This window comes from Equus quagga, chromosome 1 (assembly GCF_021613505.1).
Source record: "Equus quagga isolate Etosha38 chromosome 1, UCLA_HA_Equagga_1.0, whole genome shotgun sequence".
Lineage (NCBI taxonomy): Eukaryota > Metazoa > Chordata > Mammalia > Perissodactyla > Equidae > Equus > Equus quagga.
In genome coordinates this window covers 47,086,693-47,099,252 of record NC_060267.1, presented here as the reverse complement: position 1 = coordinate 47,099,252, position 12,560 = coordinate 47,086,693, and the positions used below count along the sequence as shown (strand labels likewise).

At 35.1% G+C, this 12,560-nt stretch overlaps 1 protein-coding gene across 1 annotated transcript; it reads right to left on the bottom strand.

The window, feature by feature from the left end:
* Window positions 1-1,110: 1,110 nt before the first annotated feature.
* LOC124227248 (killer cell lectin-like receptor 2) lies at window positions 1,111-10,371 on the bottom strand. The gene is made up of 7 exons (XM_046641097.1): window positions 10,257-10,371; window positions 8,833-8,922; window positions 7,651-7,893; window positions 6,739-6,881; window positions 5,028-5,134; window positions 1,651-1,811; window positions 1,111-1,571 (listed from the first exon to the last, which is right to left on the bottom strand). The coding sequence occupies exons 1-6, from the start codon at window positions 10,369-10,371 to the stop codon at window positions 1,664-1,666; spliced, it is 846 nt and encodes a 281-aa protein (XP_046497053.1). The 3' UTR covers window positions 1,111-1,571; window positions 1,651-1,663.
* Window positions 10,372-12,560: the final 2,189 nt, after the last annotated feature.

The following is a 12,560-nucleotide window of genomic DNA, read 5'->3' as shown; positions in this document are numbered from 1 at the left end:
ATGGCTAATGAACACATGACAAGATGCTCAATGTCATTAGTCTTCAGGGAAATGCAAATTAAAAACCACAATGAGATACCATTACACACCCACCATGATGGCTAAAATTAAAAAGACTGACACTATCAAGTATTGGCAATGACATGAAGCAACTGGAACTCTCATATGCTGCTACTGGGAAAATAAAATGATGCAACCACACTGGAAAACAAACTAGAAGTTTCTTAGAAAATTAAACGTGCACTTACCATAAGATTCAACAATCAAATTCCTAGGTATTTAATAAAAAGAAATGAAAACACATGTCCACACAGAGACTGGCACATAAATGTTCACGGCAGATTTATTCATAATAGCCAAAAACTGGAAACACATCAAATGTCCATAGGTGGATGAACAAATTGTGGTATGTCTGTACAATGGAATACTACTCAGTAACAGAAAGAATGAACATGAAAAGATACGTGAAAGAACATGAATTAATTTCAAAAATATACTGACCAAAAAGAAGCCAAATAAAAAAGAGCACATGATGCATGCAATTTTATAACAGTCAAAACTAATTTGTAGTGACTGAAAGCAGATCACTGGTTGCCTGGGCCCCAGTGGGTGGGGAGGGGCAGAAAAGAACTTTTGGAGGTGATGAAAACGTTCTATGTCTTGATTTGATGGTGTTGAAGAAATGTATACATTTGTGAAAAACCCATTGATCTCATGATTTAAAATAGATGTGTTTTATTTCATAAAAGTATAACTCAATCAAGTTGATTTTTAAAATGTCAAGGTCATGAAAGACAAAGAAATCCTGAAGAACGGTCCCAGATTAAAGGAGGCTAAAGTGACATCACAACTAAATGTATTGCGTCATCCTGAACATGGGGGACAAACACCTATAAATGACGTTGTGGGGGCAGTTGACAAAATTTGAATAGGGATTATAGATGAAATCATGGTAATGCAGAAATGCTAAATTTCCTGACTTCGATAACTGTACTATAGTTATACGAGACAAAGTCCTTGTCCTTGTAAAATATTTAGACAAAGGGATATAATTTCCCCAATTTATTATCAAATGGATCAGCAAGGAGAGAGAGAGAATTGCAAAGCACACCTAGAGCTAAATATAAACAAATGGGAACTATGGGTAAAGGTTATATCAGAGTTCCTTGTACGATTGTTTCAACTAGTCAATAAGTTTGAAATTATAGAAAAATCAAAAAATGTTTTTTTAATGAGAAGTAAGCACATAGATTGGAGGGCAGGGGCAGGAAAACAATTTGTTAGTTCTTAATTGTGCTCTCTCTCAAAGCCAGAGGCTATTGAAATGATTTATCCTATTAATAAGGAAAAGACCCAGGCTCTTTATCATGGTTCTCTCATCGGCTCTGTGGGTGGTTCAGGGAAAGAGAAAGAATTTCTCAGGGTCGTTAGAGAGTAACTGCTTTCCAAAAACAAAATCTTCCCCTTTTCCCCAAGAAGACAGACAGCATCTGATCTCTTAAATCATAGTCCAAAAGAGTATTTTCTTCCTCTTCTAACTCATCTCTGTTTCCACAATGGAATAAGTCCTCCTGTCAGAAAACATTAATTTGTAAGTAATCACAAATTACCACAGGAGACAAACAAAAAAATGACAAAATTCCATTTCACCGTTTCTTCTGCGTCAGTTGAAGCAGTCGTTGAAAACACAATCAATTCTCTTCTCACAGATACAATAATAGGCATTAGAGCACTCAGTATTTGTTATTCTAGTTGAGGTTAAAAATGCACATCTTCCTCCTCTCCCAGAAGGCAAATTCATTGTAAAATTACTGTAGAACAGAAAACATACATTGTCAACTGTTGAATCCTGAAGCTTATAATAACATAAATCATAATCTTTTTTAAGTCTGTTGCCTAAATATCTGGAATATGGAAATGTTAATCATAACTTCATCACTAAAAAATTTTCTTTTCCTTTTAGCCCATTAACTATAACAATCACAGCCTCCTGATCACACCCATAAACATCCATTTTATTCCACACTAGGAATTTTTGGTGAGAAGGCAAAATTACCTTGCAATATTGCTCTGGGATCATGATATCTAGCAAACCTGCTTTCTTATGTTAATTTTTTCAATAAAATTGAGAGATTAAAAAGAACTGAATTTCTATGACAGAGATAACCAGGTCTCATGTGCATATCCTTAAGGAGAAAAAGTAGAATTGGAATATAGTCAGAGATGAAGTTGTTTAATTGATGTCTTTGTTTTGTTTCTTTTCCTTCCCTACCTCACTAACAATTATTAGCTAAAACGTGACAATCCATTGAAAAATATCTGAAAGCAGGACTTCTATTTCAGCAAAGTGGTGGATTAGGTATCAGAACTATCTTCGTATTGAAACAATTAAAAATGTTGAATAATAAAAATTTAAACCTTCTTGAACAGATTTATGAACTGGCAAGCAAATTCATACTCAGGCTGAGGGTTAAGCAAAGGTGAGGACCCAGAAACGTAGGTGAAGCTCTGAAGTCAGTTTTCCTTTCACTGATATAATAGGCTGAATAATGAATTCCACCCAAGATTCTAAATTGAAGGCAAGCCACGTAGAGTTGCGACCCCAAAGGGATGTATCTTCAGTATAAACCACCCAAGAACTATCTTGAACCTTGGTGTTAAACAGAAGAGAAAAAGAATAATCCCACCTAAGAGTTCAAAATCATACACCATCCCTCATGTAATCTGCATTTGCTACATTATTTAAGAATATTCAAATCTGCTACAGGGATAAAGAGAAATAAACAAGGAAGATAAATGAAACTAAGTAGCTCATGAGGCAGAGGCAGGACACATAAGATGTGTTAAGTGCGTATAAGTAGGTAACCTATGAGACATGTTAGGAATAGACACAGTAACTAGAGCATGTCTGTGCTGACCATGGGAAAGGAAGAAAGAACCAAGTAGATGCTAAATATAATATTCAAAGTATACATAACGCACATAGATACTCAACATTCATGAGGTCTTAAGTTCCCTACCCACTGGTGACACTCATTCTGGCACTCTCCCTAAGAAACTCAGATAAAACCCATAGCTGCTCATGAGGTTAATTAGAAAGCTGCAGCTGTGCCCAGGCTTACATGCACCTGCATCTCCCCAACAGAGAAAATGTGTATGCTCGCCACAAGAACCTTCTGTTTTTGGGCCCCTTTACTCAAACCTCAAGTCTGGTGCTAGAAACCATCATCAGGAAAGGGTTATGCAGCAGAGAGAGTCAGGCCACATGAAGGTCGCATAACCCAGGATTCAGGCAATCCTTTCATCCATTTGCACCTTATCCTAGTGTGACAACCTATCCCATCCCACCCAAGTGTGAGAGCTATCCCATTTCCTTCCCCTTGAATAGTACGATGTGGTTTAGATTGATTGAATTAATTGTGCCATTTGAGCATGTTAATCTGGCTGTGAGCCTTTCTGTTCTGTGACCTCTGAGACTGTTTTGCCTGAACGTGTACTTACAGGCTACGATTACATTAAGGTAATTTCCTGCATGACATCTTTCATAGGTTTGCAGCCCAGAACTACACTACTTGCAGGACCTATATTTAGAATTTAGAATTTAGTGGGGCTGGCTCCGTGGCCGAGTGCTTAAGTTCGCGCGCTCCGCTGTGGTGGCCCAGGGTTCGGATCCTGGGCACGGACATGGTACCGCTTGTCAGGCCACGTTGAGGCAGCATTCCACATCCCACAACTAGAAGGACATGCAACTCAGATATACAACCGTGTACAGCGGGGTTTGGAGAGATAAAGCAGAAAAAGAAAAAAAAAAAAAGATTGGCAACAGTTGTTAGCTCAGGTGCCAATCTTTAAAAAAAGAAGAATTTAGAATTTAGAATCAGTGGCCCAGATTCACAGTGCCCCAAGGCATCCAACAAATTAAATTCTTTCTTGAGGAAAGCACCTTCATCTCAGTCCTTGAATAATTTCCACAGCAGATCAAAAAGGAAAAAAAAATCACTAAATACTACAAAGAAAATGGCATCACGAACAAAAATCAGCAGAAGCAATTCAGTGGACCCACAAAACTTCAAAGATAAGAATTATCAGATACCAAATATAAAATAAGAACATTTAATATCTTTCAAGAAATAAAAGGGAGTTTAAAAATATGAGTAACTAGCAAGAAGATTTGGAAACATAAAATAGAGTTTCTGGAAATAAAAAATATAATACAGTGGGCCGGCCCCGTGGCCAAGTGGTTAAGTTCGCATGCTCCGCTTCAGCAGCCCGGGGTTTCCCCAGTTCGGATACAGGGCACGGACTTTGCGCCGCTCATCAAGCCTTGCTGAGGTGGTGTCCCACATAGTAGAACTAGAAGGACCTACAACTAGAATATACAATGATCTACTGGGGGGCTTTGGGGAGAAGAGAAAAAGAAAGAAGAAAAAGATTGACAACAGATGCTAGCTCAGGGCCAATCTTAAAAAATATGTATAGACAATACATAGTTCAGATTTTCAAAAAATTGTTGAACAGTTTAACAGCAGACTATAATTAAACATAAACTCAAGAGTTTACAAAATACTACACTTCAAAACAGAAGGACTATAGTAAAGGTAGATATATTTATATTTACAAATAATATAAACTAATAGTGTAAAAGAGTTTCAGATGAATTTTTGGGATACTCAAAATATTCATTTGAGGTTGTGGGAGGGATCACTATGGCTAAGTCAGCATGGTCCAATCTCTTCATATCACTTTACTTTATGATTTTGTTTTATTTTGTGTACCTCATAACACATCCTTCTCAGCATGTATTTAGAATCAGAATTTTGTTATTATTGATAACTCTGTATGATGCATCTGTTCCTTTTTACCTATACTTCCTAAAACACTTTCTTAGTCATTCTACGTATTCTTACCAATGACCTCTATGTGAAAATGAGTTAAGCTGGGCAAAATGAGAGAAGATTCCTTTTTTAGATATAATCGTTCCAACCCCAACACCAGTCTCAGAGTTTGAATGCATTCCAGAGACTTACGTTCCAGAAGACATGCCATCGTCAATCCATTTCCATTTACTTTCCTTTGCATTATATGATAATCCAATCCAGTAGGTATTTTGATAAGCCTGGCGTTGAATGAACGCCTATAAGGGAAACAAAACATAACATGTGAGTAAATGCCCACATGTTAGAGAATGAAAAGAAGGACAGGTAAAGGGTCCAGCTGTTTCTCTGGCCAGTACTCTGCTCCTCTCCACATCATCCTTCAACCCTCCTTCCTAAAAAACCTTCTCTCCCCTCGCTCTCTGTGTTTTCATTTTTCAAAGTAATTTTCTCCAGGATTATTCATTTATGTTAAAAATGACTGCCAGTCTCATAGATTATTTAAAACATGGAAAAATTTAAAATCTAAATAAATAACAATAGGAGATTTGTTAAATAATTTAGGACATTTTATAAAACCATTCAAAGTCACGCCCCAGAAAAATACTTCCCCATGTAGAAAAATGATCATCATATATTCTTCAGTGAAAATAGGAATCTTCAAAACAAATTTATTAAAACAACAAATGTATGTGGGGAGATGTGCCTTAGAGCCTTTAGCCTCATAAGAGAAAGACTTGCTGGAGTTCAGTAATTGGAAGTGGTAAAGGGAAAAAGGGAGGTATTTGGAAATATTTACTGTCCAAAATGTACTATATCAAAGTGACATATTACATAATATCTGATTAAATGACAGAATGTATCTTAGAATGTATCAGGTTTAAATTTAACTGTGTTTTACTGCAACAAACATAAAAAGTTATTTTATGACTTGATATAATAAATTCTTTTATGTTGTGATTTAAAACATCTATTAGATTTGCATATAAATTTTATGTTGTTTTCCTAAATGATAAATAGAGGTTTCAGGCTGATCGTCACAAACATTTCTCTATAAAGACACATTTTGTGAGTGTGGATAGTCTTTATTAGTAATAAATTAAAAAGATAATTTTGATATTGTCACTGTATTTTTTCTTTTTATAATTCTTTGTGAAAGTTATACATACTGATATAATATATAAGAATATTGATCAAGTAAATGTTACCTACAGATGCAGTGAAAATCACCATAAAACTAATTTGTAAAACTGTTTTCACTTTTATGTTTCTCATTATTATCTCCATTTTGCCAATCGGAAAACTGGTGCTCAGAGAGGTTAAGTACCTTACCAAAGGTCACCTAGCTAATAAGTGGCAGAAGTGGATTTTATCCCAGGCAGTCTGGCTCCTGTATTCCTAAAAATAACTACTAGACTATGTTGTCTCCGGGTTCTTAGTTGCCACTTTATAGGGAGAAATAATTGCTGGTTCCAGGCTGCAATTTACCAAAGGGTGAAGTAATTCATCGTAGGAAAAGCACACTTCTCCAGGAGCAGCTCTCCAGCACACTCCTTAGAGAGGGAGATGATTGCGAAGACCCAAACTGCACCTTCAAGGGGCTTTCCATTTTAGAAATAACAATGGTCATTAGGATAGAAAACATGTATTGAATGTTTAGTAAGGAGCAAGGTCATACGCCTATTAGCAGGCAGGGGTCTCCTGGGAGACTCTTAGCTATGCAATTTTTGCTCACTCCACAGACACAACACAAAGAATAAGTGAAGGTCCCTCTTTCTTGACTCCCCCCTGCCCTCAATATCTTGGGTCCAAAATGAGGGACAGAGTCCAAGAGAATAAAAGTGAATAAAACAATCCATGATACCCGTTCATCTTCATTATCTATCTTCAAAAGAGATAAATTGTAACGTTGGCAAGTCTTTTTACATCCCTTCCAGTCTTTAATTTCATTGGTAAAATAATAACAGTTTACTCCACAACAGGACCAGTGGCCTTCATTGAGTTTACCTACAGCGTATAAGGTGAAACATTAAACTTCTTGTCATCTGGTATTCTGTTAAGCAGAACAATATATTTATCAGCCCTCTATAAATAAACTCTTAATAGCTATCACTAATGATAATAGGAGGTTCATCAATATTCTGGAGGCCAAGAGATATCCACATTCGCACATTCATTGCAGCATTATTCACAATAGCCAAGATATGTAAACAACCCAAATGTCCATCAATGGATGAATGGATAAAAAAAATGTTGTATATACATAAATGGAATATTATTCAGCCTTTAAAAAAAGGAAATCCTGGCATATGCATCAGCCTAGATGAACCTTGAGGATATTATGCTAATCACAGTGAAATAAGTGAATCAGAGAAGATCAAATACAGCATGATTCTGCTTATATGTGATAAAAAATATTCAAACTCAGAGGCATGGAAAGAGTAAAATGGTGGTTGCCAGGGCTGGAGCGGGGTAGGGGCAGGGGATTGAGGAGTTGTTGTTCAAGGGGTATACAGTTTCAATTAGGCAAGATGAATAAGTTATAGAAATCTGTCGCACAACGCAGTGCCCACAGTTAGCAACACTGAACTGCGCACTTAAAAATCTGTTAAAAGGATATATCTCACGTTAAGTGTTCTTACCACAAAAAGAAAAGGAATGTGAGGACCTAGATCACTAGCACATATCCTAAGCCTCTTATTAGGCCTCAAAGCTTCTGGAGGGGGAAGAAATAATGAAAAATCCTGCTATCTTTCGCTCACGATTTCCTCCATACCTGTATTTTGCAAAGACTTTGAAAAGATCTCTTGTTTTATGTGACATCTCATCTTTTCTACAAAGAGTGAGTCCAGTTCCTTTTTCTGATGAAGGGTTTCATTTCTGAGAACGTCGCATTCTAAAGTCTTATTTATCAAAAGTTGCTCCTTTAAGTAGTTGTCATTTTTTATAATGTCATACTTTTGACTGAGGTTTCGTAGAATTTCCTCCTGTTGATATTTTTCTTGAATACGCTGAAAAACTACAATTAATAGCATAGATATAATACAAAAAGTACTCATAATGTTTAAACGTTGAAATTTAATACAAGAGAAAAAGTCTCACATTGACAACCAACCCATTTCATTACTTTAATTAGCAATTTGACATTTAGAAAGTAACACATCAATAAACCGACCACAAAAATAGAAACATCAAATTTCCCACTATTAGCAACTTAAGTGTAGAATAAATAAAATGAGATATATGAATAAAATTATAATGGTAACACTTTACCATTCAGTTTAGTTTCTTTTTAACAGCACACTATTTAGAAATAGGTACCAAAGTAAAAATCAATCAACATTTAACAACACATCCTCTGAGTATGAAAATCTGTACTAAGAAACATGAAGAAATAGCACCCTTATTATTGGAGTAGATGGAATATCCATAGGGGAAAAGAAAGGAAGATCCAAATATGTAATTTTATCTGAGTGAATCATATTAGTGATTTTCTCTAAAGATGTCAAGAAATTCAAATAAAAGATATAGGCTGAATTCACGGATCATATAACATCCATGTATAGAATTTTTTACTAAACCATTTCTTCATTGTGTACCTAGAAAAAGTCAAGAGAAAGTCATAATTTCTTTTGAACAGTTGTTTCTCAAAGAATGTTCAGCCAAGATTCACAATGATCTAAACTCAGAAGGCAGAATATTACTAAGTCCTGTATTGAACGAATGTGACCATGTATTATACAGAATGAGAAAGCTCATTACAGATGAAGTCACTGGAATAGGTAAGTAAAATGAAAACAACACTGTGATGTGCCTGAGGAAAAATCACTCAAAAAGAGTCCAATTAGGACATTCCCTGATTATAGCCAAGGAGCAATTGTTGGAGCATGGTTAACATCTGCACTATTAGTGGTTAATGCTATCACTCAGACTTGAAGGATATATTTCAAATACTCACGCATTGTCCCCAACACTGTGGCTGTCACCAAAAGAAGTAAACAGAGAATCCCAAGAGTCACTACGAAGGGAAGCCAGGGCACTGAAAACTCTTTAAATAAAGAAGGAAGAAAATAATCAGAAAAGAAAAGAGCCTTGTCCACTACTAACTTTAACCTAGGGCAACATTTTGAACAAAAAGACATTCCTGTCTAAAAATTTCACAAAAATATATCATGCAAATTGATTTAAATTTGTGATCTTGTAATTACAGTTTTAAAGTTTCCGATTTCTGTCTGACATACACTCGTAGAAATGTTATACACAAGAACAGTCCTATAGGATTTTAAAAGTACATCCCTTACAAAAGCATAGATGGCAATAGACGCAATACACATTTATGAGGATCTACACTGATATGTATAATCCTTCCTGTGATCACCATGAAGAGGAGGAAAAAGCAGTCAATATTCTTGAGAAATTGGTGGCCAATAGTGGATATTCTGGAGCTGCGAATGTGATTGGGGTTCATCCTTAAAGGAGTTTCTAGAAATCAGCTTTCTTTTTCATCAGTTTTACTTTTCTCTAGTTAATACTATATTTATCCTCCTACTTTGGAGGTCCTCAGTATCTAAAAGTTATCTCTGTCATTAAGTTAAACAAGTAAAAGTTATTCTCAATTCAGAGTCTGTGACAATCTTTGAGGGGAAAGAGAAAGAACAGAAACATCAGAATGCTCCTTTTGATTTGAACATGTTTGCTTCTTCATTGCCACTAGGGTTTGGTAAATATTTAAGACACCTAAAATATCTTTTGTATGAATAAAAGCATTGCTTCTAATGCATATTTTCATTTCTCATTCTTTAAGTCTTATGTTTCTTTAGGAAATACAATCTTTTCTTGAGACTCTGGTCTGTCCTTTCCTTTTAATTTTTTTTTGAAAGATTTGCTCTGGGCTAACATCTGTTGCCAATCTTCCTCTCTCTCTCTCTCTTTTTTGTTTCTCCCCAAAACTCCAGTACATAGTTGTATATTCTAGTTGTAAGTCCTTCTAGTTCTTCTATGTGAGCTGCCACCACAGCATGGCTACCGACAGATGAGTGGTGTGGCTCCATGCCCAGGAACCAAACCCAGGCACCCGAAGTGGAGCAGGCTAAACTTCAACTACTAGGCCATCTTGGCTGGCTCTGTCCTTTACTTTTAAAGCCTCATGAATTTCTCTTAAACAAACTTGAATGAATATTAGCTTTTCAAATTTAGAAGAATTCATTACATTCTCCATTCTCACAAACTTTACAAAAGAGAGACTTGCTCTACTAGTCTACACAGTTATGATTTGATATCAACATCTGAGAACCTGAAGTTCAGACAGGAACACTTTAATCAAAGCTCTAAAGTTTGACAATTCTTAAAAGACAGGTGTATCTAGATGCTTAAAACATGTACCTTTGTCATCAGTTTTCCCAGGCCTTTGAGTACCACCAGGCCTTAATCTATTTTGTGACTCTGAAGGAGACTGAACAAATCTCAAGGAGCAATAAGTCACTTCCTGATTGCTCATGTCTAGAGTAAGAAAAGAAATATGTTTTGCATTGAATCTTCGCAACAGGAGTATTTCTGTCTAAAGAAAAATTAAAGTGTCAGTCTATAGAACACACCCAGGATTCAGAGGTATGTGTGTATATCTGTACGTGTATGTGAGGGTGTGTTTATTAACTCCTTTAGGTGCCTAAAGCATGTAGACTCAGCTTGATTTATATGAGAAATGGAAAACCTTTCAACATCTCTGATAGAGTCATTTACACTCCTAGTCATTACTGCCATAATTATTATATAATACAGAAAGAATCTTTTAAAAATCTACCAATAGATTGAATAGGCTGGGTCCTATTCACCCAGTCAATATAGTTCAATATGTTCAACATACATATACAAATGTTAGGCAGAAGTGGTATCATCCCAAATTACTGGGACACTTTTAAAACTATCAATTCAGAAAACAAAAATTCTATCTTTTTGAAATTCTGAAAAAATATAAATATCTTGGCTTAAAAAAGATGTACACATAAATATTAAAAAGTTCCTGCATTCTTTTCAATTTCAACGTGACTTTACCAGATTGTTTCCCAAAGTGTATCCCATATACTATCTACAAAAGAATTATTGGGGGTTAACATTGCAGATTGCTTAACATTCCAGATTCCAGTGCCCCATGCAAGATGTGCTGGATAAAAGTCTTTCAGGTTGGAGTCTAGACACTTGTATTTTTAATCCCAAATGATTCGATGTATATACTAAAATTTTAGAAATAATCTTCTAGTGTATGATGTTGCCAGAGAATCCTATGTGAAGATAAAATTTGTCAGTGGGCAGTCATTAGCTAATATCCATAAAGGATTCAATCTGTTAATGGATATACTTATCAAAAGAAATTTTTAAATAGTAAATATTTAAAATTTACCTTGCTGCTTACATTAATCAGTGTGAATAGAGGATATCTACAAAACAAGAAATATGGAAAATAAATTGCACATGTAACTATAGTCTTTAAAAAAATGTTTTAATATACAAAACTTTTTAAACTTAATTATTCACATTTTCTCTAATTTCCTAAGGAAAAGGAGTCTTTTCTATTACAGAATCCTTTAAGATTGATAAGATAATATGTAAATCATCAGACCCAAAGAAAAAGTAGTTAATCACCAAATCCCTCTTCATTTAGATAACACAAAGCAAAAATTGTAGCATATTGAAAAAAAGAAAATAACTTCCCGTGAATGCTGAACTACAGCTTTCACATCCTTCTGAGTTAATGCAGTTCAAAAGCAATCAATAGAGAATGCTCTCCCATCGATCCCATGTTCACGTCAAGTCATTTGTAATAAAATCCCATATTGCTAGAATCTTTTCTTCATAAGTAGGGCTAACAGTATACTCAGGTACAAAGGTCTGAAGGACTAAGAGCAGAGGGTACCTGTGTCTGTGCCACGCAGCGATGCAGGTGGAGAAAGCTGACCCAACAACAAGGTGGGAGAAGTTGGCCTTTCCAATCCTGGATCCCTCGGGTGTGTGAGAGGCTGTAAGACGGAAGGCAGAAATGAATTGCCTCTGAGTGGTACTCCAACTCAAAATTGTCTGCCCCTCCTCTTGACCAAAGTGATAAAAGGAAATTGTATGATAAAAACTGAGGTTGACGGGAAAGGAAAAATGGTCACGAGCTATCTCTTCCTCCATTTCAAATAACCAACCACTTGGTACTCTTCACAAAATAACATTCAAAAATCTGTATTTGAGGACTGAAAAGACAAACAAACACAGCTTTGGAGAAACAAAAACTAATATCTTTGATAAAAACCAGCATACTTAAAGGAAAGTACTACCCAAAACAAATGATTAAAATATATAAGTATAAATATATATGCATACACACAAAAATATTATTACTAAATTCTTTAACTCTTAAATAATGTTAGAAACTTTCTCTTATATGTTGCTATTTGAAAAAATATTATTTATTTTTTCCATTTATGTTTATTGCAGATAAATGTATTTTAGAAATTATTTTAAAACATCCATAATTCCACTATAAAAATTTTGGTGTATATTCTAGTTTTTTAGCCATACGTTACGTTTACTATCAAAGTCTGTGTCATTGCATACACAATGTTTTTGATCTATTATTTTCTAACCTTTTTCCATTTAAAAAATATTTATCTAAAATGAGATTTTAAACCATAAATAGTTATTACC